Below are 26,789 nucleotides of genomic sequence, written 5' to 3'. Positions count from 1 at the left end.
GAAGCCGCCACATGAAATTTACACTCTTGGGATTGGAAACATTGATGGCTTATTTTAACGTTATCTCTTGAGCAGTGTCGTGAAAAACTTGCCTGGTCCAAATGCACGGTTTCCTACAGATTAATTTGGGGATGAGCAATAAATGCTGATCTTGCTAGCAGCACACACATCCTAAGAATGCTTTTTGGTTATTGTCACTTTTGCTTCTGTACATAAATTTTTTAAAAAGCTGAAGCATTACTTGTTAGTGACAGTGAGAGGGACACTGGTTTCTGAGTGCTTTATAGCAAGAGCAGTAAAACCCCTGTTATTACCTGATTTCACACTCCTCCCATTTGCAGCCTGGAGTATAATTCTAGGCTGTCTAGGTTTGGTTGCAGAACAGCATACTAGGGGCCTGTGCCATTGTATGATGCCATAATCAAAACCTGCTTCAAGGGAGATTTCTGCAAAGAATCCATAATTTTGCTGTTAGCTTTTTTATCCAGTTTAGTTTCCATCACTATCATATATCAAAAATGCTGCATGGGTCATTACATTTAATCTTAAGAATACATTAAACTCCTATGTGAAGCTTTATCAATGAAAAAGCTCATTTAGAAATGTCACTTTCCCTGTAATATATGCCTCTAAATGGGGTTATGATAGGGCATTTTACATTAAAAATCCAGTCATGTACTGCAAGATCCAAGTTCTGGACTAAAATACTTATTGCTTATAAAGTCAACATCTATATTAGCATCCAACCCTTTTACAATTTCACTGGGTGACAAAAGCAACAACTACAATTTGCATATAATCTGTAGAAAAACATGCAAAAGAACTTCACTCAAGCAAAAGCAAACAAAAATGAATGCTGAGCAAAAGAAAGAGGTATTGGGAAGGGTAACTGAAAACCTGATTGAAGAGGTGGCTTAAAAGAGCTTTTGCATTTAGGAAATTCTAGCCTTGCCATTTGAAGACATCTATATACAGCCTTACCTAATCTCAGGATGTCACAAAGGGCTTTACAGCCAAGTTGTAGGAAATGCTGGAGGTCAATTTGCACACAGCAAGGTCCCACAAACAGCAATTAAATAATTAACCAGAACACCTGTTTTTAGGTGTTCGTTGAGGAATAAATGCTGGTCAGAACTCCCTTGCTCTCCTTCAAATAGTGCTGTAGGATCTTTTAAGCCTACCTGAAAAATGTCACTTCGGCAGTGCACCACTGTTTCTACTGCACTGAAGTGTCAGTATGGATTATATGCTTAAGTCTTTGGAGTGGAGCTTGAACCCATGACCTGAGAGAATGCAAGAGTGCTACCGCTGTGCCACAGCTGAAGCCCATGAGCTGCTTGTACCTGTTCATGGTGAGGGTAAAAAAAAAACCAGGTTGTCTTTCCTGTTCTGGATGATTCTAGGGTCATGGTAAGTTTTGAAGAGGATAGGTGAGTGGGCAAAAACTTGGCAGATGGAGTTCAATGTGGGTAAGTGTGAGGTCATCCACTTTGGTAGGAAGAATAAAAAGGCAGATTATTATTTAGATGGAGAAGGACTACAAAATACTGCAGTACAAAGGGATCTGGGTGTTCTTGTACATGAAACACAAAAAGTCAGCATGCAGGTGCAACAGGTAATTAGGAAGGCAAATGGAATTTTCGGCCTTTATTGCCAGGGGGTTAGAGTTTAAAAATAGGGAAGTCTTATTACAACTGTACAGGGTGTTGGTGAGTACTACGTACAGTTTTGGTCCCCGTATTTAAGGAAGGATATACTAGCATTGGAGGCAGTTTAGAAAAGGTTCACTGGGCTGAATCCTGGGATGAAGGGGTTGTCTTATCAAGAACGGCTAAACAGGTTAGGCCTTTATTCATTGGAGTTTAGAAGAATGAGAGGTGGTCTTATTGAAACGTATCAGATTCTAAGGGGGCTTGGCAGGGTAGATGTTGAGAATATGTTTCCATTGGTGGGGAATCTCGAACTAGGGGACATAATAAGGGGACACACTTTTAAAATTGAGATGCGAAGGAATTTCTTAGGGTGATGAATCTCTGGAATTCTCTCCCTCAGAGTTGTGGAGGCTAGGTCACTAATTGTATTTAAGGAGGAGGTAGATAGATGTTTGAAATCTCGGAGTCGAGGGTTATGCAGAGCAGGCCTGAAAGAGGAGTTGAGGCCTGGGACAGATCAGCCATGATCTTTTTGAATGGCAGGGCAGGCTCGAGGGGCTGAATGGCCTACTCCTACTTGTGTTCTTGTGAGAGAGGTCCAATACTGCTCAATTTGAAACAGAAAATGCTAGGAATACTCAGCAGGTCGGCAGCATCTGTGGAGAGAAAAACAGTTAACATTTTGGGTCTATGACCTTTCATCAGAACTATCAAAAGTTAGAAATGCAATAGGTTTGAGCAAGTGGGGGGGGGGGGGGGGGGTGGGGGAAGATGAACAAAAGGGAAGGTCTGTGATAGGGTGGAGGGCGAGAGAAATTAAATGACAAAAGGTTTCATGGTACAAAGCCTTGATTTGATCTGGCCAGTTTTGATGAATGGCTACATCAGCCGTGTGCCACTCAAGAATTAAGAGCAGGAGTAGATTATTCAGCCCCTCAAGCCTGCGCCACCATTTGATAAAATCATGGCCGAATAATTGTAGCTTCAACTCTACTTTCCTGTCTGCCCTCCATAACCCTTGACTCCCTTGTCGATCAAAAAAAAAATCTATCTAACTCAGCCTTGAATATATCCAGTGACCCAGCCTCCACTGCTTTCTGGGGAAGAGAATTCCACAGACTAATGGCCCTGAGAAAAAACTTCTCATCGCAGTCTTAAATGGGAGGTCCCTAATTTTTAAACTGAGTCCCCTAGTTCTCAACTCCCCCACAGGTGAAATGTCCCCTCAGCATCCAGATATGCTCAAGTCTGCCCCTTGCACTTGGATCGGAGATGGGAGTCACATGAGACGGAACAGCCATGATGGAAGGCAGAAAAGATTTACTGAGGACAAGGGCATCAAAGATGGTAGTGAGGGAGTGGTTGATCAGATTGACAGCTGAATGTGATGGAGTGGAAGGCCAAAGGTAGTTGGGTATTTGCAAATGCCATTGTAAGGGACTTGGGAGAGTCTCTTTTACAGTGGCAGACACGTAAGGAAGTGGGGTTGGAAAAGGTTTGGGGGTTGTGAAGTGTACAAGGAAGTGGTTGGAGATGGCCATTTCAGTAATTAAGATCATAGGAGTAGAGATATATGAGATTGTAAATTTGAAGGGGTGGCTGAATATGGGTAAGGGGATTTATATGGAGAGAGAGATTAAGGGAAGATGGGGGGCAATTAAATCAGGGGAGAGAACAAGGTGAGTTCAGATTGTCGATGACATTACGGAGTATGAGGAGTTGCTCAGTTCAGAGGCTGAGTAGGAAAAGAAGGGAGGTAAACTCAGTGAAGCTTGGGGCTGTGGTAGAGAACGAGGATTATAAAGGAAGTGAGGGATGGAACAAAGTGAGAAGGTGTCAGAGGACTAGGGGGAGATCAAGATGTGATTTGGCAATAAGAGCTATATTGCTGCTACTGTGGTATGGGTGTGGCAAGTGGTAAGAAATATAGCCAGATGGAGAAGCTTCATTAAGGGGCAAGACGTTGCCACCTGTGACTGTTTTTCATCAAAGTGAAGATAGCAATGCAGTTGTCCACAGACAAAGTTGTAGATAATGTAACGGGTCTCTGCCCTCCTCCCCATCCCAGTCCTGTCCTCCTTCACCCCCTCCTGAGTTTATTTATTTGTTCATTACCAAGTTTCCTCTGCAAGAGATTTTTTTTTATATCTATTCCAACTTCAGTGTCCTAATTTATTTGATTTATTTCACCCTGTTCTCTCCCAGACCTCTCAATTCATGAATCTGAACTTATTTATTGCTAAAATTCACTTAAGACCAGGCACAAATGTCACTTTATTTAGTAAATGCTATATTTCATTTAAATTCCCACAAGTTCACTGAATTCCCCTCACCACAAGGAAATAAGCCTGATTTTATTTAATTGATATCACCCAATTCCCCACCTGATCCTTCCTTTTGTAATTCCCATTACATTAAATACACGTTTAAATTTATTTATTGATAGCAACGAATTGCCAATTTTTTTTTTCTATGGAGATTTTGGTTTCTGCTTCTTAGTTTATTACTTTCCCACAAGTCAACCTTTATGTAATTAATGCATTTATTCAAGCACTTCATTTGATCAATTCATTACTAATTACATCTAATTCCTCACCCAACGAATGAGTAATCTCATAATGTTTCTAACCCATATGCAGATTAATCAATTTAAAGCAGTACTGGTCTGAGCTACCTGTGCACAATGCCACAAGGCATCTTTTATGAATATTACATAAAACATCTCCATAGGATGTGTAGTTCTTGTAAGACTTGCATTTACTCTAACTTTCTTGGTCGCACTTTATTCATAACATTCCTATTAGAAACTGGAAAATCCTTTGGCTCAACTGTGAGCAGTTCACCTTTGTGTTTGTGATTGTATATTCAAGTATCTATCTCAGCACACAAAACTTGCGCATGTCTGGGAAACCAGCCATGCTTACAGAGCACAAAAGATTAGCTTGAGTGAAGGATCTATATAACTGATCTATTTAAACTAGTGAGAATCCAAATCACATACTGGCTTCCACATATATTAAAACTGCATCCATAAAATCCACATTGAGGAGGGATATGGATCTATAACTGGGTTGTGATCATGGTTGGCTGTCGATGTTCAGTAAGAAATATTTGCTGCTTGATTGAGAATAAGCAGAGTCCTTTTGTCAGTTTCACAAAACTCTCTTCACAGGATTGTCCTCTGCTCAAATTGAAATCATTCACTGGCACATTACTAGTATCTAATACCCCCTTGAATATTTCTTCTTTGGCTCTTACATTTATTTTTCTGCTTTTTAATCACAGATATTTTAACAATTCTGTCTGTTACTCATAGGCAAAAGGTGGGGAAGTGGTTTCCACAAGTTTTGGTGCTGTGACCACTTCATTTGCCTGAACGATTTGGACATGGGGATTAGAAGTTTCAAAATTTGCAGATAACACCAAATTGGGGGGGTGTAGTTAATATAGAGGGGAGCAGTGACAAAATACGGGGAGACATTAATAAACTTGCAGAATGGGCCTATAATTGGCTAATGAACTTCAATATAGATAATTGTGGGGTGGTACATTTTGATAGGAAAAATAAGGAGGCCTCATACTCTTTGGAAAATAATAGTCTAAGTGGAATGGAGGAGCAGAGGGATCTGGGCTCTAGATACATGAAGTCTGATGCAGATTAATAAAGTCATTAAAAATAGCAAACAAAGCACTGGGGTACATTTCTATCGTGGTAGAATTGAACCGCAGAGAAGTTATGTAAAACTTGTATAGAACCTTGTTTAGACCACACTTTGAGTACTGTGGTTCTGCTCTCCATATTATAAAAAGGATATAGACACACTGGAGAAAGTGCAAAAAGTATTTACTGGAATGATCCCAGAACTGAGAGGTTATACCTATCAAGAAAGATTGAAGAAGCTGGGGCTCTTTTCTCCAGAAAACAGAAGTCTTTAAGATGAAGGGTTTGACAGGGTAGATGCACAGAAGATGTTTTTACTTACTGGCAAGACCAGAACACCATAACTTTAAGCGAGTAACTAATAAATCCAACAGGAAATTCAGAAGAATCTTCTTTCCTCAGAAAGTGATGAGAACGTGGAACCTGCTACCAGAGGAGTAATTGAGGCAACTAGCATAGATACATTTAAGGGAAAGCTAGATAAACACATGAGGGAGAAAGAAGTATAAGGATATATTGATGAGGTTAGAAGGAAGAAGATGGGGAGAGGCTCATGTGGTGCATAAACACCAGCATGGACCTGTTAAGCCAGATGGCCTGTTTCTGTGCTGTAAATACAATGCAATGTCTCTAGTTGATCTATAGCACTTAAAAGTAGTATTATCTATCTTTAGCATTTTGCACTATTAACCTGCTTGTCTTTTTATTTCTGGGAGTACTTCCAGCATTTTTGCCTTTTCAAGTTGTTACATCAGCCTTCCTTCTGTTACTTGGCTTCTGTGAAATATTATAGTAAGATTATTCCAGCAGTTTGACAAATATTGACATTTCTTCTCCATTCCCTACTTTCATCCAGAAGCAGGGTAGAAAAAAGCTGTAAATGGCATTTTTAGTGCAATTTTTGTCCATCTTTTTCATTTTTCTTTATACACATGTCTGACTTTCCGTAGCCTCGAGTTTATTTGTCCTCCCTTTTCTGTAGCTACCAGAATCTGCATTCTCAGCAGAAGCAAACAAGCTATTTTATTGTTCCAAGTTTCTCAGCTATTTAAGTGTGATTTAATGCTCATACTATTGCAGCAAGAACAGATTGTTTTGTATAATGTATTTAAGGTTCCAGTCAAAGAGCTGTACTGAAAATAATGTTATCAAAGCCTGTCACCAATCCTAATGTAAATTACAGGACAAACCAGTGATTTATTAGTCATGGAGTCATAGAGTCAGTATGGCTCAGAAGGAGGCCATTTGACCCATTGAGTCCATGCCAGCTCTCTGGAGCAATCTAGTCAGTCCCATTCCCTCATAGAATTTCCATTTAAAGGGTACATTGATTTAGGCTCAAACTCTTTGCATTCATAAATCCAAACCGGTCTCAAATGGAAGCTTGTAGAGCGTTCTAAATTTTCAGATCTTGCGAAGGAAAGTGCCCTTTGAAGATATGGTTGTTTGCTTGACTAATTTGTCCATGGACTGTTGTGTGCTTTTAAAGCCAATTTTTAAAAACTATAGCTATGTTCCTTAGTGCAATTGGTTGAGTTACGCTCAGAAATTTTTATGTGAGCAGAAGTGGTGTTTGGGTTTGCAAAACAGAAAATATATAGCAACATCTAAGCTTCTTAGGAACAGAGGAATAGGAGTAAGCCATTTAGCCCCTCAAGCCTGTTCCATCATTCAGTGAGATCATGGCTGATCTGTGACCTAACTCCATGTACCTGCTTTTACCCCATATCCCTTAATGTCTTTGGCTTGCAAAAATCTATCAATCTCAGATTTAAAATTAATGATTGACCTAACATCAATTTCCATTTGCAGAAAAGAATTCCAAACTTCTGCTACCCTTCACATGTAGATTTGTTTCCTAACTTCAAGCTATATCCTCTAGCCCTATATTTCCTCACCAGTTTCTCTCTCTCTCTACCCTATCTGTTCTCCTTTAATATCTTAAATGTCAATTAAATCACCCTTTAATCTTCTGAATTCCCTAGAATACAATCCTAGTTTGTGTAATCTCTCCTGGTATAGTAACCTTGTGAGGTTTTACTACATTAAAGACGGTATATAAATGCAGATTGTTGCTGACAGAAAAAAGTCAGTAACTGAATAAATCGCTATCTACTTCTATAAAGTGAAAAGGTAGGTTAGTGTATGGACTAGTTCTGATGAAGTTGTACACCTGAGATATTAACTGTTACCTTTACTGGTGCTGTTGGATCTGTTGGGTTTCTTTTACTTTTTTAGATTTGCAATCTTTTATTGTACATTCTGATGAAAAACATTGCTGATTTATAGAAAATGTTTAGACTGGAGTTGTAGCTTTATTCAACATTCTTGAGCAGAAACCATTGATCCATAATTAATTAGCAGGTGGAAGTCTAGTTAGGTTGAAGTTAATGGTTTGGGAGATGTGCATCCCTTCCTAATATTGCATGTAGTTTCTCATTAATTTTTTATTTAGAGATACAGCACTGAAACAGGCCCTTCGGCCCACCAAGTCTGTGCCGACCATCAACCACCCATTTATACTAATCCTACATTAATCCCATATTCCTACCCCATCCCCACCTTCCCTCAATTCTCCTACCACTTACCTACACTATGGGCAATTTATAATGGCCAATTTACCTATCAACCTGCAAGTCTTTGGCTTTGGGAGGAAACCGGAGCACCCGGCGGAAACCCACGCGGTCACAGGGAGAACTTACAAACTCCTCACAGGCAGTACCCAGAATTGAACCCGAGTCGCTGGAGCTGTGAGGCTGCGGTGCTAACCACTGCGCAATGTGCCGCCCGCTGGTTAGACACGACTTCATGTAAGGTCAGGATTTTTTCAGAAGTTAGCTAATGATATGTAAATCTTGACCACCTACAAAGTATTTTTGGATTGGTATGTTTTTGATATTTGCTGGAGTAAATATTTATCACTAAGTTGACATTGTGAAGGTTCTATTGATAGTCTATAATTCATTTACGAATTGGTGTTCTGTTTTTTTCAGCAATTCATGATGGCTAACAAACTGGAGGCTGCCATGTGGCTTTCCCGGCTCTTCACAGTGTACTGTTCCATCCTCTTTATATTTCCTTTCATGGGGTAAGTGTTATTGGCTACATGTTGAGTTGACATTAACACTGAAAACAAAAATAAGTTTTGTTTTTTAAAAATGTAAATACTAGTAATGCACCATTAAGTTTGTATATTAATGCATTTTATATTGGGCATTAATACATTTTGGGATTGAGGTGATTTTGATGAATTACACCATACTTTGTTCTCTTAAGGATAGCACCTCAACCTCTTGATGTACTTATTGCCTTGAAACAAATTGAATCATGTATGTTATTTTGTATGTAATTATACAGTGGTTAGCTCAGATTTTTTTTATTCCTGATATCTGGTGAGACAGTTTTTGGATTTTTAAAATTTATATATATATTTTCTGGATAAAGTGCCAGCGAGTGGCTGCTGCTTTTCTTTTAGATCATTTTACTATTTCTCAATTTATGCACAGCTGTGCTTTAAATCCTTGATGGGTACAGCATCACATGAATCCTGTGCCCAATAGCCTTAGCGGGAAGGTTACTGCTGAACTTGGCATAATTTTGGGTGATAAGTTGTATTGAGCATGGACCACAAGATGTCAGTTGTCTTTTGGTGCTTATTTTTCTAATACAAAACAAATAACTTACACATGGAGCATTATAATTGAGGATTGAATGTTTGCTAATTAAATTTTGAGTCTTTAGGAAATAAAAATCTGAGTCACCTTGGTTTTGAGCCACAGTCTCAGAAGGTTCTTGGTTCAATCATTGGTCTCTAGTCTTAGTTTGATGACAGAGGCCCTAAAATTGGCCTCTGCATCCCTGGGTTATGGAAGATAAATAATCAGAGAGAGTTACCATTCCTGAGTATTATTCAGTGACTCCTGATGGAAAGTGCTTGTGCATGGAAATAGAATGAGAATGGCATTGGGCTTAGCTAACATGGCCACACCAAGTTCAGATTCCCAAGAAGAGATGGAGAAGGGAAAGTGGGAGCTGCACCGTTGTGACAGTCTTCATCTGAAACATACTGGGACCAGTGTTCTGGTGAGTTGTATAACTAGCGCAGTAGAGAGGTCTTTAAACGAAAGAGTGAGAGGGGGAGGGATCATGTGAGAAAAGATGTGGTATATTAAAGGGAAAGGTAACAATAAGCGGAATGATAATCAGAGCTTGGCAGGAAGGGACAGAGCATATAAACTGCATATAAGATGATAAGGCCAGAATTTGCAAAAATATTACAAAGAACGAACTAAAGGCTTTATCTGAATGCACGCAGCATTCGTAACAAAACGGATGAATTGTCAGTACAAATAGAAATAGATATGTATGACCTGATAGCCATTACAGAGACATGGCTGCAAGATGACCACAGCTGGGACCTGAATATTCAAGGCTACTTGACATTTCGGATGGACAGGAAGCTGGGAAAAGGTGGTGGGGTAGCTCTGTTAATTAAGGATGACGTTAGTTCAATAGTGAGAGATTAAATTCTAAAGATCAAGATGCCGAATCAGTTTGGATTGAAATTAGAAATAGCAAAGATAAGTCACTTGAGGGAGTTGTTTATAGGCCCCTAACAGTAGCTACAGTGTAGGACAGAGTATACAGGAAGAAATAATGGGGGCTTGTAAGCAAAGTACAGCAATAATCATGGGTAGTTTTAATCTACATAGATTGGACGAATCAGATTGACAAAGGTAGCTTGGAAGATGAGTTCGTAGAGTGTATTCCGGACAGTTTCTTAAAGCAGCACGTTCTACAGCCAACCAGAGAACAGACTATTCCAAACCTGGTTATGTGCAATGAGACAGGATCAATTAATGAACTCATAGTGAAGGAGCCGCTAGGTAGCAGTGATCATAACATGATTGAATTTTGCATTCAGTTTGAGGTGAGAAATGTGGTTCTAAGACAGAAATAAAGGCAATTATAAGGGTCTGAAGGCAGAGCTGACTAAAGTGAACGGAGAAATTAGGTTAAAGGATAGGACAGTAGAGACAGTGGCAGATGTTTAAGGAGATATTTCATAACACTCAGCAAAGATACATTCTAATGACAGAAAAACTGAGAAGGACACCATCTGTGGCTAACTAAGAACGTTAAAGATAGTATCAAATTGAAGGAAAAAGGATACAATTCTGCAAAGATCAGTGATGGGTCAGAAGATTGGGCAGAATTTAAAAAACAGCAAAGATTGATGAAACAAATAATGAGAGAGCTAGCTAGCAAGAATAGAAAAAGATAGTAAGAGTTTCTGCAAGTATTTAAAAAGGAAAAGAGTAACTAAAGTGAGTCTGGGGAATTAATAATGGGAAATAAGGAAGTGTTGAATCGATATTGTCTATCTTCACTGTAGAAGACGCAAGTAATATCCCAGAAATACTTGTAAATCAAGAGGTGAAAGGAAGAAACAATTACAATCACCAGGGAAAGGGCACTGAGAAAACTATTAGAACTAAAGGCTGAGAAGTCCCCAGGACCTGATGGCCTGCATCCTAAGGTCTTCGAAGTAGCTGCTGGGATAATAGATGCATTGATTGTAATTTTCCAAAAGTCCCTAGATTCTGGAAAGGTCCCATCAGATTGAAAAATAGAGAATGTAGCTCCTCTTTAAGAAAGGAGGGAGATAAAAAGCAGGAAACTATAGGCCAGTTAGCTTAACATCTATCATAGGGAAAATGCAAGATTCTATTATTAAGGAGATTATTGCATGGGACTTCAAAACTCTTAATGCGATCAGGCAGAGTCAACATGGTTTTGTGAAAGGGAAATAGTGTTTGACTAATTTTATTAGAGTTCTTTGAGGAAGTAACCAGCAACATGGATAAGGGGGAGCCTGTAGATGTGGTGTACTAGGATTTCCAAAAGGCACTTAATAAGGTGCCACATCAAAGGTTACTACATGAAATAATAATTAATGGTACAGGGGGTAACATATTAGTATGGATAGAAGATTGGTTAGCTGACTGGAAGCATAGAGTAGAGATAAATAGGGCATTTTCAAGTTGGTAAGTTGTAATTGGAAAGTGGAGTGCCACAGGGTTCAGTGCTGGGGCCTTGATTATTTACAATCTATATCAATGACTTGGATGAAGGGACTGAAGGTATGGTTGCTAAATTGCTGATAGACAGCTAAATAGGAGAGTAAGTTGTGAAGAGGACATAGTCTACAAAGGGTTATAGATAGGTTGTGAGTAGGCAAAAATTTGGCAGATGGAGTATAATGTGGGGAAATGTGCACTTTGGCAGGAAGAATAGAAAAGCAGTAAACTACACAAGAAATGGGAGGATGGCCCATTGAACCTGCTCCGCCATTCAGTACGATCATGGCTGATCTTAGGCTTCAACTCCACTTTCCCGCTCACTCACCATATGCCTTGATTCCCTGAGGGACCAAAAATCAGTCTATCCCACCCTTAAATGTGTTTAAGGATGGAGCATCCACTACCTGCTTGAGTAGAGAATTCCAAAGATTCACAACCCTTGTAATTTCTCCTCATCTCAGTCCTAAATAATCGGCCCCTTATCCTGAGGCTCTGCTCCCATGTTTTAGATTCCTTGACCAGTGGAAACAATCTCAACGTCTACCCTATCCAGCCTCTTCAGAATCTTATATGTTTCAATGAGATTGCCTCTCATTCTTCTGAACTCCAGAGAATATAGGCCCAGTTTACTCAGCCTCTCATCCCAGGGACCAATTTAGTGAACCTTCGCAGTACTGCCTCCAATGCAAGTATATCCTTTCTTAAATGTGGAGACCAAAATTGTACGCTACTCCAGATGTGGTCTCACCCAAACTTCTTTATTCCTATACTCCAATCCCCTTGCAATAAAGGTCAACATGCCATTTGCCTTCCTAATTGCTTACTGTACTTGCATGCTAACTTTTTGGGTTCCTTGTACAAGCACACACAAGTCTCTTTGAAGATCAACATTTTCACATTTCACACCTTATTAAAAAAATAATTCTGCTTTATTCTTAGAACCAAAGTGAATAACTTCACACATCCCTACATTATACTCCATCTGCCATCTTGTTGCCCACTCACTTAACCTGCCTATATCTTTTCAGCCTCTGTGTCCTTCCCACAGCTTTCCACCTGCCTTTGTATCAGCAAACTTCGGTACTTTACTCTGTCTCTTCGTCCAAGTCATTCATATAGATTGTAAATAGCTGAGGCCCCAGCACTGATCCTTGCGGCACTCCACTATTCACTGCCTGCCAACTTGAAAATGCCCGGTTTATGCCTAATCTTTGCTTCCTGGCCATTAACCAATTCTCTATCCATGCGAATATATTACCCCCAACTCCATGAGCCCTTATCTTGCCTATTAACCTTTTGTCTGACACCTGTTCTTCCAGTTAGGCACTCTACAGCCTTCTGGACTCAACATTGAGTTCAACAGTTTCAGAGCATGAGTTCTTTTTGTTTTATTTTTTTTTAACCATGGGCCTGTTTTATACACTTTTTTTAGGTTTTTTCTTTTGGACAGAGCTGATCATTATTCTGTGATTAATACTGGCTCTGGACTAAAGCTTTGTCTTCGAACACAACTATTAGCACTCAGTTTGCTTTTGTTCCATGACATCTTTGTTATTTAATCTCCCTTGCCCTCTGCCCTATCACACAACTTCCCTTTTGTTCACCTTTCTCCCCCCACTCCCCTTTCACTTGTTCAAAGACTGTTACATTTCTAACCTTTGCCAGTTCTGATGAAAGGTCACCAACCTGTAACGTTAACTCTGCTTCTCTCTCCACAGATAGGCTGCCAGACCTGCTGAGTATTTCCAGCACTTTATTTTTATTCCAATCTGATGGGGCCGTTCCTGAACAAAGGAATTTGGGAAAATCATAGCTAGTGCATCCACTCTCTCTGCAGCTATCTCTTTTAGAGCCCTAGGGTGTAGGCCATCAGGTCTGAGGGATTTGTTGGATTTTAGTCCCTTAGGTTGCTCCAATACTTTTTCTGATATTAATTTCTTTAATTTCCTCACTCTTTAGCAGCCAGGCTACTGTCTATTTCTGGTATGAAGCTTGTGTCTTCTACTGTGAAGACAAATACAAAATATTTGTTCAATGCCACTGCCATTTCCTCATTCCCCTTGATAATTTCTCCTTTCTCTGCTTCTAAGGGACCAGCATTTACTTTATCTACAGTCTTCCCTTTTTATATACCTATAAAAAAAACTCTTATCTGTTTTTATATTACTGGCTAGTTTACTCATTTTATTTTTTTATCAACTTTTTGGTGGCCTTTGGTTTCTAAACACTCCCTATGCTCAGACTTGCTACTTTTCTTTTGCAACATTAGAAGCCTTTTTTAATCTAATACTATCCTTAACTTCCTGAGTGACTCACTCGGTCTTTCTTGCTGAGTTTTTGTTTCTCAGTATGTATTTTAACTTCTATTCCCTGCAATGACCTTATTCACTGATGTACAATTTTTGTTAAACTCTCCCTCCCTATCCCATTCTGCTTGTCTTTACCCATGCCATACTGTTCCGATGCCTCAACCTTTCTCTTTGGATCTCTAAATCTCCCTTTACCTGAACCGCCCCCACCCCCATTAGTTCACAACCTCTAGCTTTATCTGTTGGCGCACTCTTAAGTTTATACCCTCTGTCTCTTACTGCCACACTCTGATTATCATTACCTTTATTGTTATCTTGCTCTCTTGCCTTCTCTTTAAATTATCACATCTTCCCTCACTTGATCCCTCGCCCCCACTATTTAGTTTAAAGCCCTCTCTGCTGCCCCAGTTATACGACTCATCAGAACACTGGTCCCAGCACGGTTCAGGTGAAGACCGTCCCAACGGTACAGCTCCCACTTTCCCCAGTACTGGTGCCAGTGCCCCATGAATCGAAACCTATTTCTCCCACACCAATCTTTGAGCCACACATTTAATATTCTAATCTTATTTACCCTATGCCAATTTGCCCGGGGCTCATGTATTAACCCAGAGATTATTACCATTGAGGTTCTGCTTTTTAATTAGTCCCTAGCTGTTCATACTCCCTATGCAGAACCTCTTTCCTATTCCTAATTACGTCGTTGGTACTCATATGGACCACGACAACTGGATCCTTCTCCTTCCACTACAGGTTCCTCTCCATCCCTGAGCAGATGTTCCTGGCACCAGGCAGGCAACACAGCCATCTGGATTGTTGCTCTTAGCTGCAGAGAACTGTGTCTACCCCCCCAGACTATACCCCCCTACTACCACTACATTCCTATTTACTCTCTCCATTTGAATAGCTTCCTGTACCATGGTGCAATGGTCAGTTTGCTCATCCACCCTGCAGCCCTCGCACTCATCCAGACAAGTTGAAAGAACCTCAGACCTGTTGGATAATTGTAAGGGCTGAGGCTCCTACACTTCTGCTGCCTTGATCCCCTTACCTGCCTCAAACGCAGGCACACCCTCCTGTCCCTGATCACTGACCAAATCAGAAGACCCTATTCTAAGGGGTGCAACTTCCTTCTGGAACAAAGTATCCAGGTAACTTTCCCCCTCCCTGATGCATCGCAGTGTCTATAGCTGGCCTCCAGCTCATTGACTCGGAGTCAAAGCTCCTCGAGCTGCAGATGTGGTTGCCGTGGGTCACACTGGCATCCACTAGCTCCCACATAGCGCAGATGCAACACATCACCTGCCCTGCCATCTTTATTGTGTGTTAATTTATTTCTCAATTAATTAATAGGCCCAAAGCCTGTCCACCATTTACAAGGCACAAGTCAGGAGTGTGATGGAATACTCTCCACTTGCCTGGATGGGTGCAGCTCCAACAACACTCAAGAAGCTCGACACCATCCAAGACATAGCAGCCCGCTTGATTGGCACCCCCTCTACAAACATTCACTCCCTCCACCACCAACGCACAGTGGCAGCAGTGTGTACCATCTACAAGATGCACTGCAGCAGTGCACCAAGGATCCTTAGACAGCACCTTCCAAACCCGCAACCTCTACCAACTAGAAGTACAGGGGTAGCAAATACATGGGAACACCACCACCTGCAAGTTCCCCTCCAAGTCACACACCATCCTGACTTGGAACTATATCACAGTTCCTTCACTGTTGCTGGGTCAAAATCCTGGAACTCCCTTCCTAACAGCACTGTGGGTGTACCTACCCGAAATTGACTGCAGTGGTTCAAGAAGGCAGCTCACCACCACATTCTCAAGGGCAATTAGGGATGGGCAATAAATGCTGGCTTGGCCAGCATCACCCACATCCCATGAATGAATAAAAAAAAAATTACTAAGCCCCACTACTAATATGCTTTACTACTACTATTAAAGAAACATTACTGATAAATTACCTGAGTCTCAGAAGCTTATTCTTCTTCCAATTAATGTTACACTAACCCCAATTAAAATTCCTTAGTTTAGATGAGAGAAAAAAAGAAAATTTTCACTAACTGATCACTTGCCTTCTCTGATGGAACGTCACTTACCAATTCCTCTTTCTCCCTCTGCACCAAATTCCCACCTTCACACACTGACTACATCTCACTGAAGCAAAATCTCCACTCCGTGTGCCCCTCACTCCATGCAGTTTGAAAAACCTGACTGCCTTTATAGAGCCTCTGATCAATCACTAGCTAGCTGCTACAGTAATTAACACCTATTGAACCAACTACTTTCAGCTGATTGACAGGTAACAGCCACCGCCAGGCAGCTGTCTGACAAGGCAATTTAACTAACTTGAAGTTTGAAAGTTCTATGTCAAAGCCTGACAATTTAAATTGAACTTGAGAAAAACTTACCACATGATTTAAATGGAACTCTGCAGTACGGAGGGATCTGGGGTGTCCTGGTACATGATTCACAAAAAGTATGCCGGTACAACAAGTGATTAGGAAGGCCAATGGATTGTTGAATGTCGATAGATTCTTGATAAGCAAGAGGGTGAAAGATTATCGTGGTTAGGCAGGAATGTGCAGTAATCAGTTCAGCCATGATTTTATTGAATGGCGGAGCAGGCTCGAGGGGCCGAGTGGCCTACTGCTCATAATTCGTATGTTCGTATTACAAGGGGAATGGAATATAAAAGTAGGAAAGTTTTGCTACAATTTTACAGGGCGTTGATGAGACCGCATCTGGAGCACTGCATATAGTTTTAGTCTCCTTATTTAAGAAAGGACATAATTGCGTTAGAAGTAGTTCAGAAAGGTTCACTCGACTGATTCCTGGGATGAAGAGTGTTATTTTAGGAGAGGCTAGGCCTGTATCCACTGGAGTTTAGAAGAATGAGATGTGATCTTATTGAAACATACAAGATCTTGAGGGGACTTGACAGGGTGGATGCTGAGAGGATGTTTCCCCTTATGTGAGAGACTAGAACTAGGGGACACAGTTTAAGATGGAGATGACAATTTTTTTCTCTGAGGGTTGTTAAGTCTGTGCAATTCTCTTCAGAGAGCAGTGGAGGCAGGGCCATTGAATATTTTTAAGGTTAAGTTAGATTCTTGACTGACAAGGGAATCAAAGGTTATAGCGGGTAGACAGGAAAGTGGAGTTGAGGCCATAATCAGCTAAGCCATGATCTCATCAAATGGCGGAGCAGGCTCGAGGGGCCAAATGGCCTACTCCTAATTTATTTGTTGGTATGACTGATTGGATAACACTTTCAAAGAGCTGGCACAGGCATGATGGGCCGAATGGTCGCCTTCTGTGCTGTATCATTCTATGATTCTAAGATATTAAGGCTGTCAATCCAGGGAAATGTACCCAGTATTGATCAGTCATACCTGTGGTACTGTACATACGATAAATCACTGCCTTCAGCAAATGGATAATCATGTGAAAAAATCCTAGGGTATTCCATTTCCAAAAAAATGCATAAACCATTTGAAACTATTTCAGTTTCTGAAATGGGCATGATACTGTGAAAGATATTTATTGAAATCTGATCCTTTGTTTTCACAGATTATCCGAGGCTGCCATCTTTTACCAACGTGCCCTACTGGCAAATGCCCTTACCAGTGCACTTCGATTACACCAACGCTTACCTCACTTCCAGTTGAGCCGTGCTTTTTTGAGTCAGGCCCTCCTCGAGGACAGCTGTCACTATCTGCTTTTCTCATTGATCTTTGTCAACTCCTATCCAGTTACCAGTATCCTTTAAACATTGGCTGCATAGCATGGTTCACCACACCATTAGCACACCCTTCGCCTTCACCCCATGACCACCTTGTTAGTTAATCTCTGACCCTCTGTCCTATCAACACTTTCCCTTTTGTTCTCTTTTTTTCCCCAGCTCCGCTTTAGTTGCTTAAAACCTATTACATTTCTAACCGTAGCCAGTTCTAATGAAGGGTAACTGACTTGAAACGTTAACTCTGCTTCTCTCTCCACAGATGCTGCCTGACTTGGTTAGTATTTCCAGCATTTTTTGTTTTTATTTCAGATTTCCAGCATCTGTACATTTTTCTTTTAAACTATTAAGAATGAAATGGGCTTTTATTTTGATGAATTAGTGAGTTTGGCAACTTAGAGTGGATAAGAAAATGCTTTCCATCAACAAACATAGCCTCATAAAATGCTCAGAATTAATTGTTCATGCAGGTTACAAGTTTATATAAAATCCTTAAGCTTCTGCTTCAGTTAGGAGAGATTTTTTAACTAAACTTTTAGCAGCAATAAACTGCAATCCTTTCTCTATGAACAATTTTGGTCATCTAACCATCAGTGAAGAAATTACAATTACAGAAACTGCTGTTCATAGGTGTTAGCTGTTATATAAATAGAAGCCAGACATGTTTGAAATTAAAAAAAACTCTGACAATTTAATATCTTTTTTATATATTTGGGGGGGGGGGAAAGCAAAGCTAAATCCACGCAAACAGAAAATTGTTTTTCTGCTCTACAGTTTCTGTTGATGCATTGTTTGCATGCTGAGAAATCTTGCAAAAAGCATGTTGGCCAACATTCCTCTCTGAAATCAGCAACACCAAAAATAGGTTATGTGGTCATTCATTTACTTAATTTGCTTTGCATGGAACCTTGTGTGAAAAGTGGTTGCTGGATTCATCAATGTAACAGCAGTGTGCTTCTGGTTTTAAAGTGCTTTGGATTCCCTAAGGACGTGTAAGGCGCTCTTAAGTGCAAATTTATTCTTCCTCACTGAAGTTTCTGAGTATAGAGTATTTCCAATATCATGGTATTTTCTAACCTAAGTTTATTAATATCTATTCATTTTACCTTGCAGTTTTATGACTATAGTGAATATTTTCTTCCTTAACTACCTACTTCAGTGAGCATTTTTCCAGTTTTCCTATTTTCTCTGCTGCATGCTACAGCCTACACAAAGAAAATTTTTGATGTAAGTATTGGTGTTTTTGAATGCCATCCTGGCCTGCATGTTACTGTGGTCAAAAGAAGTTTGTTGTCATTTTATTGATGTGCATTATGCTCCATATGTTTTAAATTTATAAACTTTAAAAACTGTATTTATGAAATTCTTTGGTTTTGTCATTTTTCTTTATCAGAGATGAAACTAAAGGCAGACATGATCCTTGGCACCATGCCATGACTTCCTTTCCAACAGTCTAAAAAGTGTGACAGGCTTATGCTGATTGCTTGTAGGAGACCCATGTTACAGGATACAGTAGCCAAAGCTGAAAGCATTTTTAGTTACTATTACTGTGGAATTTCAGTTGCCAACCTTTGGAAGAGAATTGCAAACAATGTTACTTAGCATCATAAAGTACATTATTAAATCACCATTCCAGTGATTCTGATGGAGAGGTTAATGTGGGGAAGACCTTTCCCACAGAGCAAAGTTCTAGATTTACATTTGGAAGTCCATATTGTGAAAGGTACAAATTTCAGTTTTATTTAGCATTTAAGGCTCGTTTTTCATGTTCAATGTACTATTAATTGCTCTTATACTACTGCTCTTATACTGCACTTAGTGCGAGTAATGTTATCTCCCAATATGACAGTTTTGTGAAACTGGCTATAACACCTTCAATATTTGCAAAACTGGTTGAAGAGTTGCACCTTTCGCATTTGAGAGTGCCACTGACACTGAACTGTCTCACTAGTCGAAGGCTCTCTCTCCCTTAAGGAAAAACTGCTTTTGAAGTCATTAAATTGCTTTTCAACTAGTTGTATACAGATCATTGAAACCAGTACTGCCTGTTTTTTAAATTGGTTTTATAGGGGACTGTTTAGTGTTTGTTTTAAACTGTGGAGTGGCATATGCAGTATTTTTTATGTATTGGATTAGGTTCGTCATGTTAGCTAAGGAGTCACTAATGAGGCTTGCAGTTTTGTTTCATTTAATAGATAAATGTGTAAACAAACCACCCGATACATTAAGGACACATCATATCAAAATGTAACTTGATGAATCTCTCTCTTGTTTTAAAACTGCTGTGCATGAGTCACTTTGAAGTAGTTTTTCTAATGGCTTACAAACATGAGGGTGTGATTTATTGCTTTGCACCTTAAGTCACAGGACTTTTATATTGGTGCAGCAACATGCTTTCACAAATATAGTTTAGGTTTCTTCTCTTTTTCCCTCTTGGATCTCTGCAGAGAGGACAAATGTGCAATTATCTTCCAAGGCTCTCAATACTATAGTTGTTACAGACCTTCAGGAAAGTTAGGATTCATGGGTTTGGGGGTAATATATTAGGATGGATTGAGAAGTGGTTGATGGACAGAAAACACAGTAGAAATAAATGGGACACTTCTGGGTTGGCTGGCTGTAACTAGTGGGATACCACAATGATCAGTACTTGGGCATGAGCTATTTACAATCTACATTACTGACTTAAATGAGAGGAATTGAGTATAACATATCCAGGTTTGCTGATAACGCAAAGTTTGGTGGGGAAGTAAACAGTGGAAGTAACACAAAGGCTGCAGAGGAATGCAGACAGGTTGGGTGAGTGGGCAAAAACATGGCAGATGGAATACAGTGTGGCAAAGTGTGAAGTTATCCACTTTGGCAGGAAAAATAAAGAATATTTTTTGAATGATGAGAGACTGGGAAATGTTTGCGTTCAGAGGGACCTGGGTGTCCTTCTATATGTATCACAGAAAGTTAACATACAGGTACAGCAAGCAATTAGGAAAGCAACTGGTATGTTGGCTTTTGTTGCAAAGGGATTGGAGAATAAGAGTAAAGAACTCTTAGTGCAATTATATAGGGCATTAATGCGGCCATGTCTGGAATAATGTGTGCAGTTTGGTCTCGTTACCTAAGGAAGGACATATATGGCCTAGAGTGAGTGCAACGAAGGTTCACAAGACTGGTTCCTGGGATGGAGAGATTGAGTAGACTAGGCCTATATTCCCTGGAGTTTAGATGAATGAGAAGTGTTCGAAGTGAAACATAAAGTTCTTGAGAGGCTTGACAGGGTAGTTGCTGAGAAAATGTTTCCCCTATTGAGGAAATCTATAATGGGGGTCACAGTCTCAAAATAAAGGGTCAGCCATTTAGGATTGAGACAAGAAATTTCTTAACTCAAAGGATTGTGAATCTATGGAATTCTCTAACCCAGAGGGCTGTGGATGCTCAGTCATTGAGTATATTCAAGCAAAAGGTCGATAAATCTTTGGGTACTGAGAAGTAAGGGATATGGGATAGTGCAAGAAGATGGCATTGAGGTAGAAGATCAGCCATGATCTTGTTGAATAATAGAGAAGGTTTACGGTTAGAGCCAAATGGTCTACTCCAATTCCTATTTACTATGCTCTTGTATTCTAAAACAGCAGCAGTAGCTGACTCGCCCTCCAGTTTGATTATCTTCTGTGGGGATGAGTGTTCTCTCATTTTGCTCTTGACAGCATGGCTTGGGTTGGACACTTGCAGGGTATTAACAGCAGCTTGCATTTCTATAGCCTTTAAACTGATGAGAAATTGAATTAGAAGGATGCAGAAAAATTGTTTCCCTCTGGTGTGGATTCAGACCAGGTGCACAATCTTATTAGAGCTAGGCCATTTAGGAGTGAAATCAGGAAGTACTTTTTCACATAAAGGGTAGTTGAAATCTGGAACTCGCTTAACTAAAATGCTAGATCAAATGAAATTTTCAATATTTAGTTTTATTTTGTAAGGATATCAAGGGTATATGGATTTGTTTATCTGTGATCTAACAGAATGATGGAACAGCCTTGAGGGACTGAATGACCTCCTGTTCCTTTAGTGCTCATTTTATACAGACATGCACCCAAACACTTTACTGTGCACTGGCTAGTGAGTGGACAGTGAGCAGGCAAGGGAAAGGGGAACATCTGAAAAATGTGAACATAGCACTTGGTGACATCTCAGCTAGAATATCAATGCACTGCAGCACTTTATTACCCATTGGAACCCATTCCTTGGATGCAGAAGTTCAAATATGGCAATTATTGTTTGGAGGCTTTGGAAAGACATTTTAGCTTTTTTCAACCTTTATTTGCTTTCTTCCTGGCATTTAGGTGCTAATTGATGTAACTTGTTTTCCCAGTGCCACTACTGACACCAGTGGGTCTCCAAATGAGAATCTCCTATCTGAGGTGTTTGGAAGTGGAGGGGTACCACATAGGTCAGGCTTAAAAGGAGAATCTTTTTAACCCAACCATTATATCTGTATTTGTCGACAGCGGTGAAAATACCACACTTTGGAAGATGATTAATACTGGCAGAATGTTTTATTCCCCCAAAAAAATCTTCACCTGCAGCACGCAGTGACACCGCGAAGATATGTGCATGACTAATCATAATGCTGTCGACCTCAGACACACCCAAGTTCAATGGTACTGCTTGTAAGGTGACATGTTTATGTGATTGAGCTGGCAGTGACAATGGGCATCTAATTTCACAGAGTTTTATCACTAGAGAGTCAGTTGCAATACTGTACCTTTTTTTTTTAAGGGCACTCGCAGCTAACATGCAACGTAAGACTTATTTTTATATGTTATATTAATGACCTAGTCTTTGGTGTGCAGGGCACAATTTCAAAGTTTGCGGATGATGCAAAATTTGGAAGCATTGTGAATTGTGAGGAAGATAGCGTCGAACTTCAAAAGGGCATAGACAAGTTGGTGGAATGGACTGACAGGTGGCAGATGAAGTTCAATGTAGACAAATGTGAAGTGATACATTTTGGTAGGAAGAACATGGAGAGACAATATAAAATAATGGGTACAATTCTAAAGGGGGTGGAGGAGCAGAGGGACCTGGGGTGTATCTGTGCATTAGTCATTGAAGGCGGCAGGACAGGTTGAGAGAGCGGTTAATAAAGCATACAGTATCCTGGGCTTTATTTTTTTTTAGAATTAGAACATTACAGCGCAGTACAGGCCCTTCGGCCCTCGATGTTGCGCCGACCTGTGAAACCATCTGACCTACACTATTCCATTTTCATCCATATGTCTATCCAATGACCACTTAAATGCCCTTAAAGTTGGCGAGTCTACTACTGTTGCAGGCAGGGCGTTCCACGCGCCTACTACTCTCTGAGTAAAGAAACTACCTCTAACATCTGTCCTATATCTATCACCCTTCAACTTAAAGCTATGTCCCCTCGTGTTTGACATCACCATCCGAGGAAAAAGATTCTCACTATCCACCCTATCTAACCCTCTGATTATCTTATATGTCTCTATTAAGTCACCTCTCCTCCTCCTTCTCTCCAACGAAAACAACCTCAAGTCCCTCAGCCTTTCCTCGTAAGACCTTCCCTCCATACCAGGCAACATCCTAGTAAATCTCCTCTGCACCCTTTCCAAAGCTTCCACATCCTTCCTATAATGCGGTGACCAGAACTGCACGCAATACTCCAGGTGCGGTCTCACCAGAGTTTTGTACAGCTGCAGCATGACCTCGTGGCTCCGAAACTCGATCCCCCTACTAATAAAAGCTAACACACCATATGCCTTCTTAACAGCCCTATTAACCTGGGTAGCAACTTTCAGGGATTTATGTACCTGGACACCAAGATCTCTCTGCTCATCTACACTACCAAGAATCTTCCCATTAGCCCAGTATTCTGCAATCCTGTTACTCCTTCCGAAGTGAATCACCTCACACTTTTCCGCATTAAACTACATTTGCCATCTCTCAGTCCAGCTCTGCAGCCTATCTATGTCCCTCTGTACCCTACAACATCCTTCGGCACTATCCACAACTCCACCGACCTTCGTGTCATCCGCAAATTTACTAACCCACCCTTCTACACCCTCTTCCAGGTCATTTATAAAAATGACAAACAGCAGTGGCCCCAAAACAGATCCTTGCGGTACACCACTAGTAACTAAACTCCAGGATGAACATTTGCCATCAACCACCACCCTCTGTCTTCTTTCAGCCAGCCAATTTCTGATCCAAAGCTCTAAATCACCTTCAACCCCATACTTCCGTATTTTCTGCAATAGCCTACCATGGGGAACCTTATCAAACGCCTTACTGAAATCCATATACACCACATCCACTGCTTTACCCTCATCCACCTGTTTGGTCACCTTCTCGAAAAACTCAATAAGGTTTGTGAGGCATGACCTACCCTTCACAAAACTGTGCTGACTATCGCTAATTAACTTATTCTTTTCAAGATGATTATAAATCCTGTCTCTTATAACCTTTTCCAACATTTTACCCACAACCGAAGTAAGGCTCACAGGTCGATAATTACCAGGGCTGTCTCTACTCCCCTTCTTGAACAAGGGGACAACATTTGCTATCCTCCAGTCTTCCGGCACTATTCCTGTCGACAATGACGACATAAAGATCAAGGACAAAGGCTCTGCAATCTCCTCCCTAGCTTCCCAGAGAATCCTAGGATAAATCCCATCTGTCCCAGAGGACTTATCTATTTTCACACTTTCCAAAATTGCTAACACCTCCTCCTTGTGAACCTCAATCCCATCTAGCCTAGTAGTCTGAATCTCAGTATTCTCCTCGACAACATTTTCTTTCTCTACTGTAAATACTGACGAAAAATATTCATTTAACGCTTCCCCTATCTCCTCTGATTCCACACACAACTTCCCACTACTATCCTTGATTGGCCCTAATCTAACTCTAGTCATTCTTTTATTCCTGATATACCTATAGAAAGCCTTAGGGTTTTCCCTGATCCTATCCGCCAATGACTTCTCGTGTTCTCTCCTTGCTGTTCTTAGCTCTCCCTTTAGATCCTTCCTGGCTAGCTTGTAACTCTCAAGCGCCCTAACTGAGCCTTCACGTCTCATCCTAACATAAGCCTCCTTCTTCCTCTTGACAAGCGCTTCAACTTCTTTATTAAACCAAGGCTCCCTTGCTCGACAACTTCCTCCCTGCCTGACAGGTACATACTTATCAAGGAACGCAGTAGCTGCTCCTTGAATAAGCTCCACATTTCGATTGTGCCCATCCCCTGCAGTTTCCTTCCCCATCCTACGCATCCTAAATCTTGCCTAATCGCATCATAATTTCCTTTCCCCCAGCTATAATTCTTGCCCTGCGGGATATACCTGTCCCTGCCCATCGCTAAGGTAAACCTAACCGAATTGTGATCACTATCACCAAAGTGCTCACCTACATCTAAATCTAACACCTGGCCGGGTTCATTACCCAGTACCAAATCCAATGTGGCATCGCCCCTCGTTGGCCTGTCTACATACTGTCAGAAAACCCTCCTGCACACACTGGACAAAAACTGACCCATCTAAAGTACTCGAACTATAGTATTTCCAGTCAATATTTGGAAAGTTAAAGTCCCCCATAACAACTACCCTGTTACTCTCGCCCCTGTCGAGAATCATCTTGGCTATCCTTTCCTCTACATCTCTGGAACTATTCGGAGGTCTATTGAAGACTCCCAACAGGGTGACCTCGCCTCTCCTCTTTCTAACCTCGGAATATACTACCTCAGTAGACGAGTCCTCAAACGTCCTTTCTGTCGCTGTAATACTCTCCTTGATTAACAATGCCACACCCCCCCCTCTTTTACCATCTTCTCTGTTCTTACTGAAACATCTAAATCCCGGAACCTGCAACATCCATTCCTGCCCCTGCTCTACCCATGTCTCCGAAATGGCCACTACATCGAGATCCCAGGTACCAACCCATGCTGCAAGCTCACCCACCTCATTCCGGATGCTCCTGGCGTTGAAGTAGACACACTTTAAACCAGGTTCTTGCTTGCCAGTGCCCTCTTGTGTCCTTGTAACCTTATCCCTGACCTCACTACTCTCAACATCCTGTACACTGGAACTACAATTTAGGTTCCCATTCCCCTGCTGAATTAGTTTAAACCCCCCCCTGAAGAGCACTAGCAAATCCCCCCCCCCCCCCCCCAAGGATATTGGTACCCCTCTGGTTCAGGTGAAGACCATCCTGTTTGTAGAGGTCCCACCTACCCCAGAAAGAGCCCCAATTATCCAGGAAACCAAAACCCTCCCTCCTGCACCATCCCTGCAGCCACGTGTTCAACTCCTCTCTCTCCCTATTCCTCACTTCGCTGTCACGTGGCACGGGCAACAACCCAGAGATAACAACTCTGTTTGTTCTCGCTCTAAGCTTCCACCCTAGCTCCCTGAATTTCTGTCTTAAATCCCCATCTCTCTTCCTACCTATGTCGTTGGTGCCTATGTGGACCACGACTGGGGGCTGCTCCCCCTTCCCCTTAAGGATCCCAAAAACACGATCCGAGAAATCACGAACCCTGGCACCTGGGAGGCAACACACCAACCGTGAGTCTCTCTCGTTCCCACAGAACCTCCTATCTGTTCCCCTAACTATGGAGTCCCCAATGACTAATACTCTGCTCCTCTTCCCCCTTCCCTTCTGAGCAACAAGGACAGACTCTGTGCCAGATACCTGTACCCCATTGCTTACCCCTGGTAAGTCGTCCCCCGCAACAGTATCCAGAACGGTATACCTGTTGTTGAGGGAAACGGCCACAGGGGATCCCTGCACTGCCTGCTGGTTCCCTCTCCTTCCCCTGACGGTAACCCATCTACCTACTACTTTTACCTGAGGTGTGACTACCTCCCCATAACTCCTCTCAATAACCCCCTCCGCCTCCCAAATGATCCGAAGTTCATGCAGCTCCAGTTCCCTAACGCGGTTCTCGAGGAGCTGGAGTTGGGTGCACTTCCCGCAGATGCAGTCAGCAGGGACACTCTTGGCGACCCTTACCTCCCGCATTCTGCAGGAGGAACATACAACTGCCTTAACTTCCATTCCCACTATTATAAATTCCCAACAAATCTGAAAAACCAAAAATAAAAAGTCAAAACTTGTTAGGTTAGCAATCCGACGGACAGAACTTTTTAAATAAAAAGCTTACCTTATCAACACATCAGAGTCCTTTTTTTGGTGAGAGGAGGAGGGTGGGTGGGAGACACTACACGTGTAGTGTCTCGGGTACAGCCACCACCCAAATATATAGTTTTTACTTACCCAGCAGTCCCCTGGTCCTCCGAAAACAGCAGGGAATTAACTTTTAAC

The 26,789-nt window shown here is 41.2% G+C and overlaps 1 protein-coding gene across 2 annotated transcripts in view; it reads left to right on the top strand.

The window, feature by feature from the left end:
• Positions 1 to 26,789, top strand: part of tmem33 (transmembrane protein 33) — a 60,949-nt gene that overhangs the window by 8,059 nt on the left and 26,101 nt on the right. For both annotated transcript variants that reach the window (XM_068036264.1, XM_068036256.1), the window contains exons 3-5: positions 8,307 to 8,401; positions 17,288 to 17,475; positions 18,616 to 18,683. In XM_068036264.1, coding sequence (XP_067892365.1) covers positions 8,307 to 8,401; positions 17,288 to 17,475; positions 18,616 to 18,683 — 351 coding nt within the window. The remainder of the gene's footprint in view (positions 1 to 8,306; positions 8,402 to 17,287; positions 17,476 to 18,615; positions 18,684 to 26,789) is intronic.

Source organism: Heterodontus francisci, chromosome 1 (genome assembly GCF_036365525.1).
Source record: "Heterodontus francisci isolate sHetFra1 chromosome 1, sHetFra1.hap1, whole genome shotgun sequence".
Lineage (NCBI taxonomy): Eukaryota > Metazoa > Chordata > Chondrichthyes > Heterodontiformes > Heterodontidae > Heterodontus > Heterodontus francisci.
Note: the sequence above shows the minus strand (reverse complement) of the source record. Positions and strands in the feature narration are given on the sequence as shown.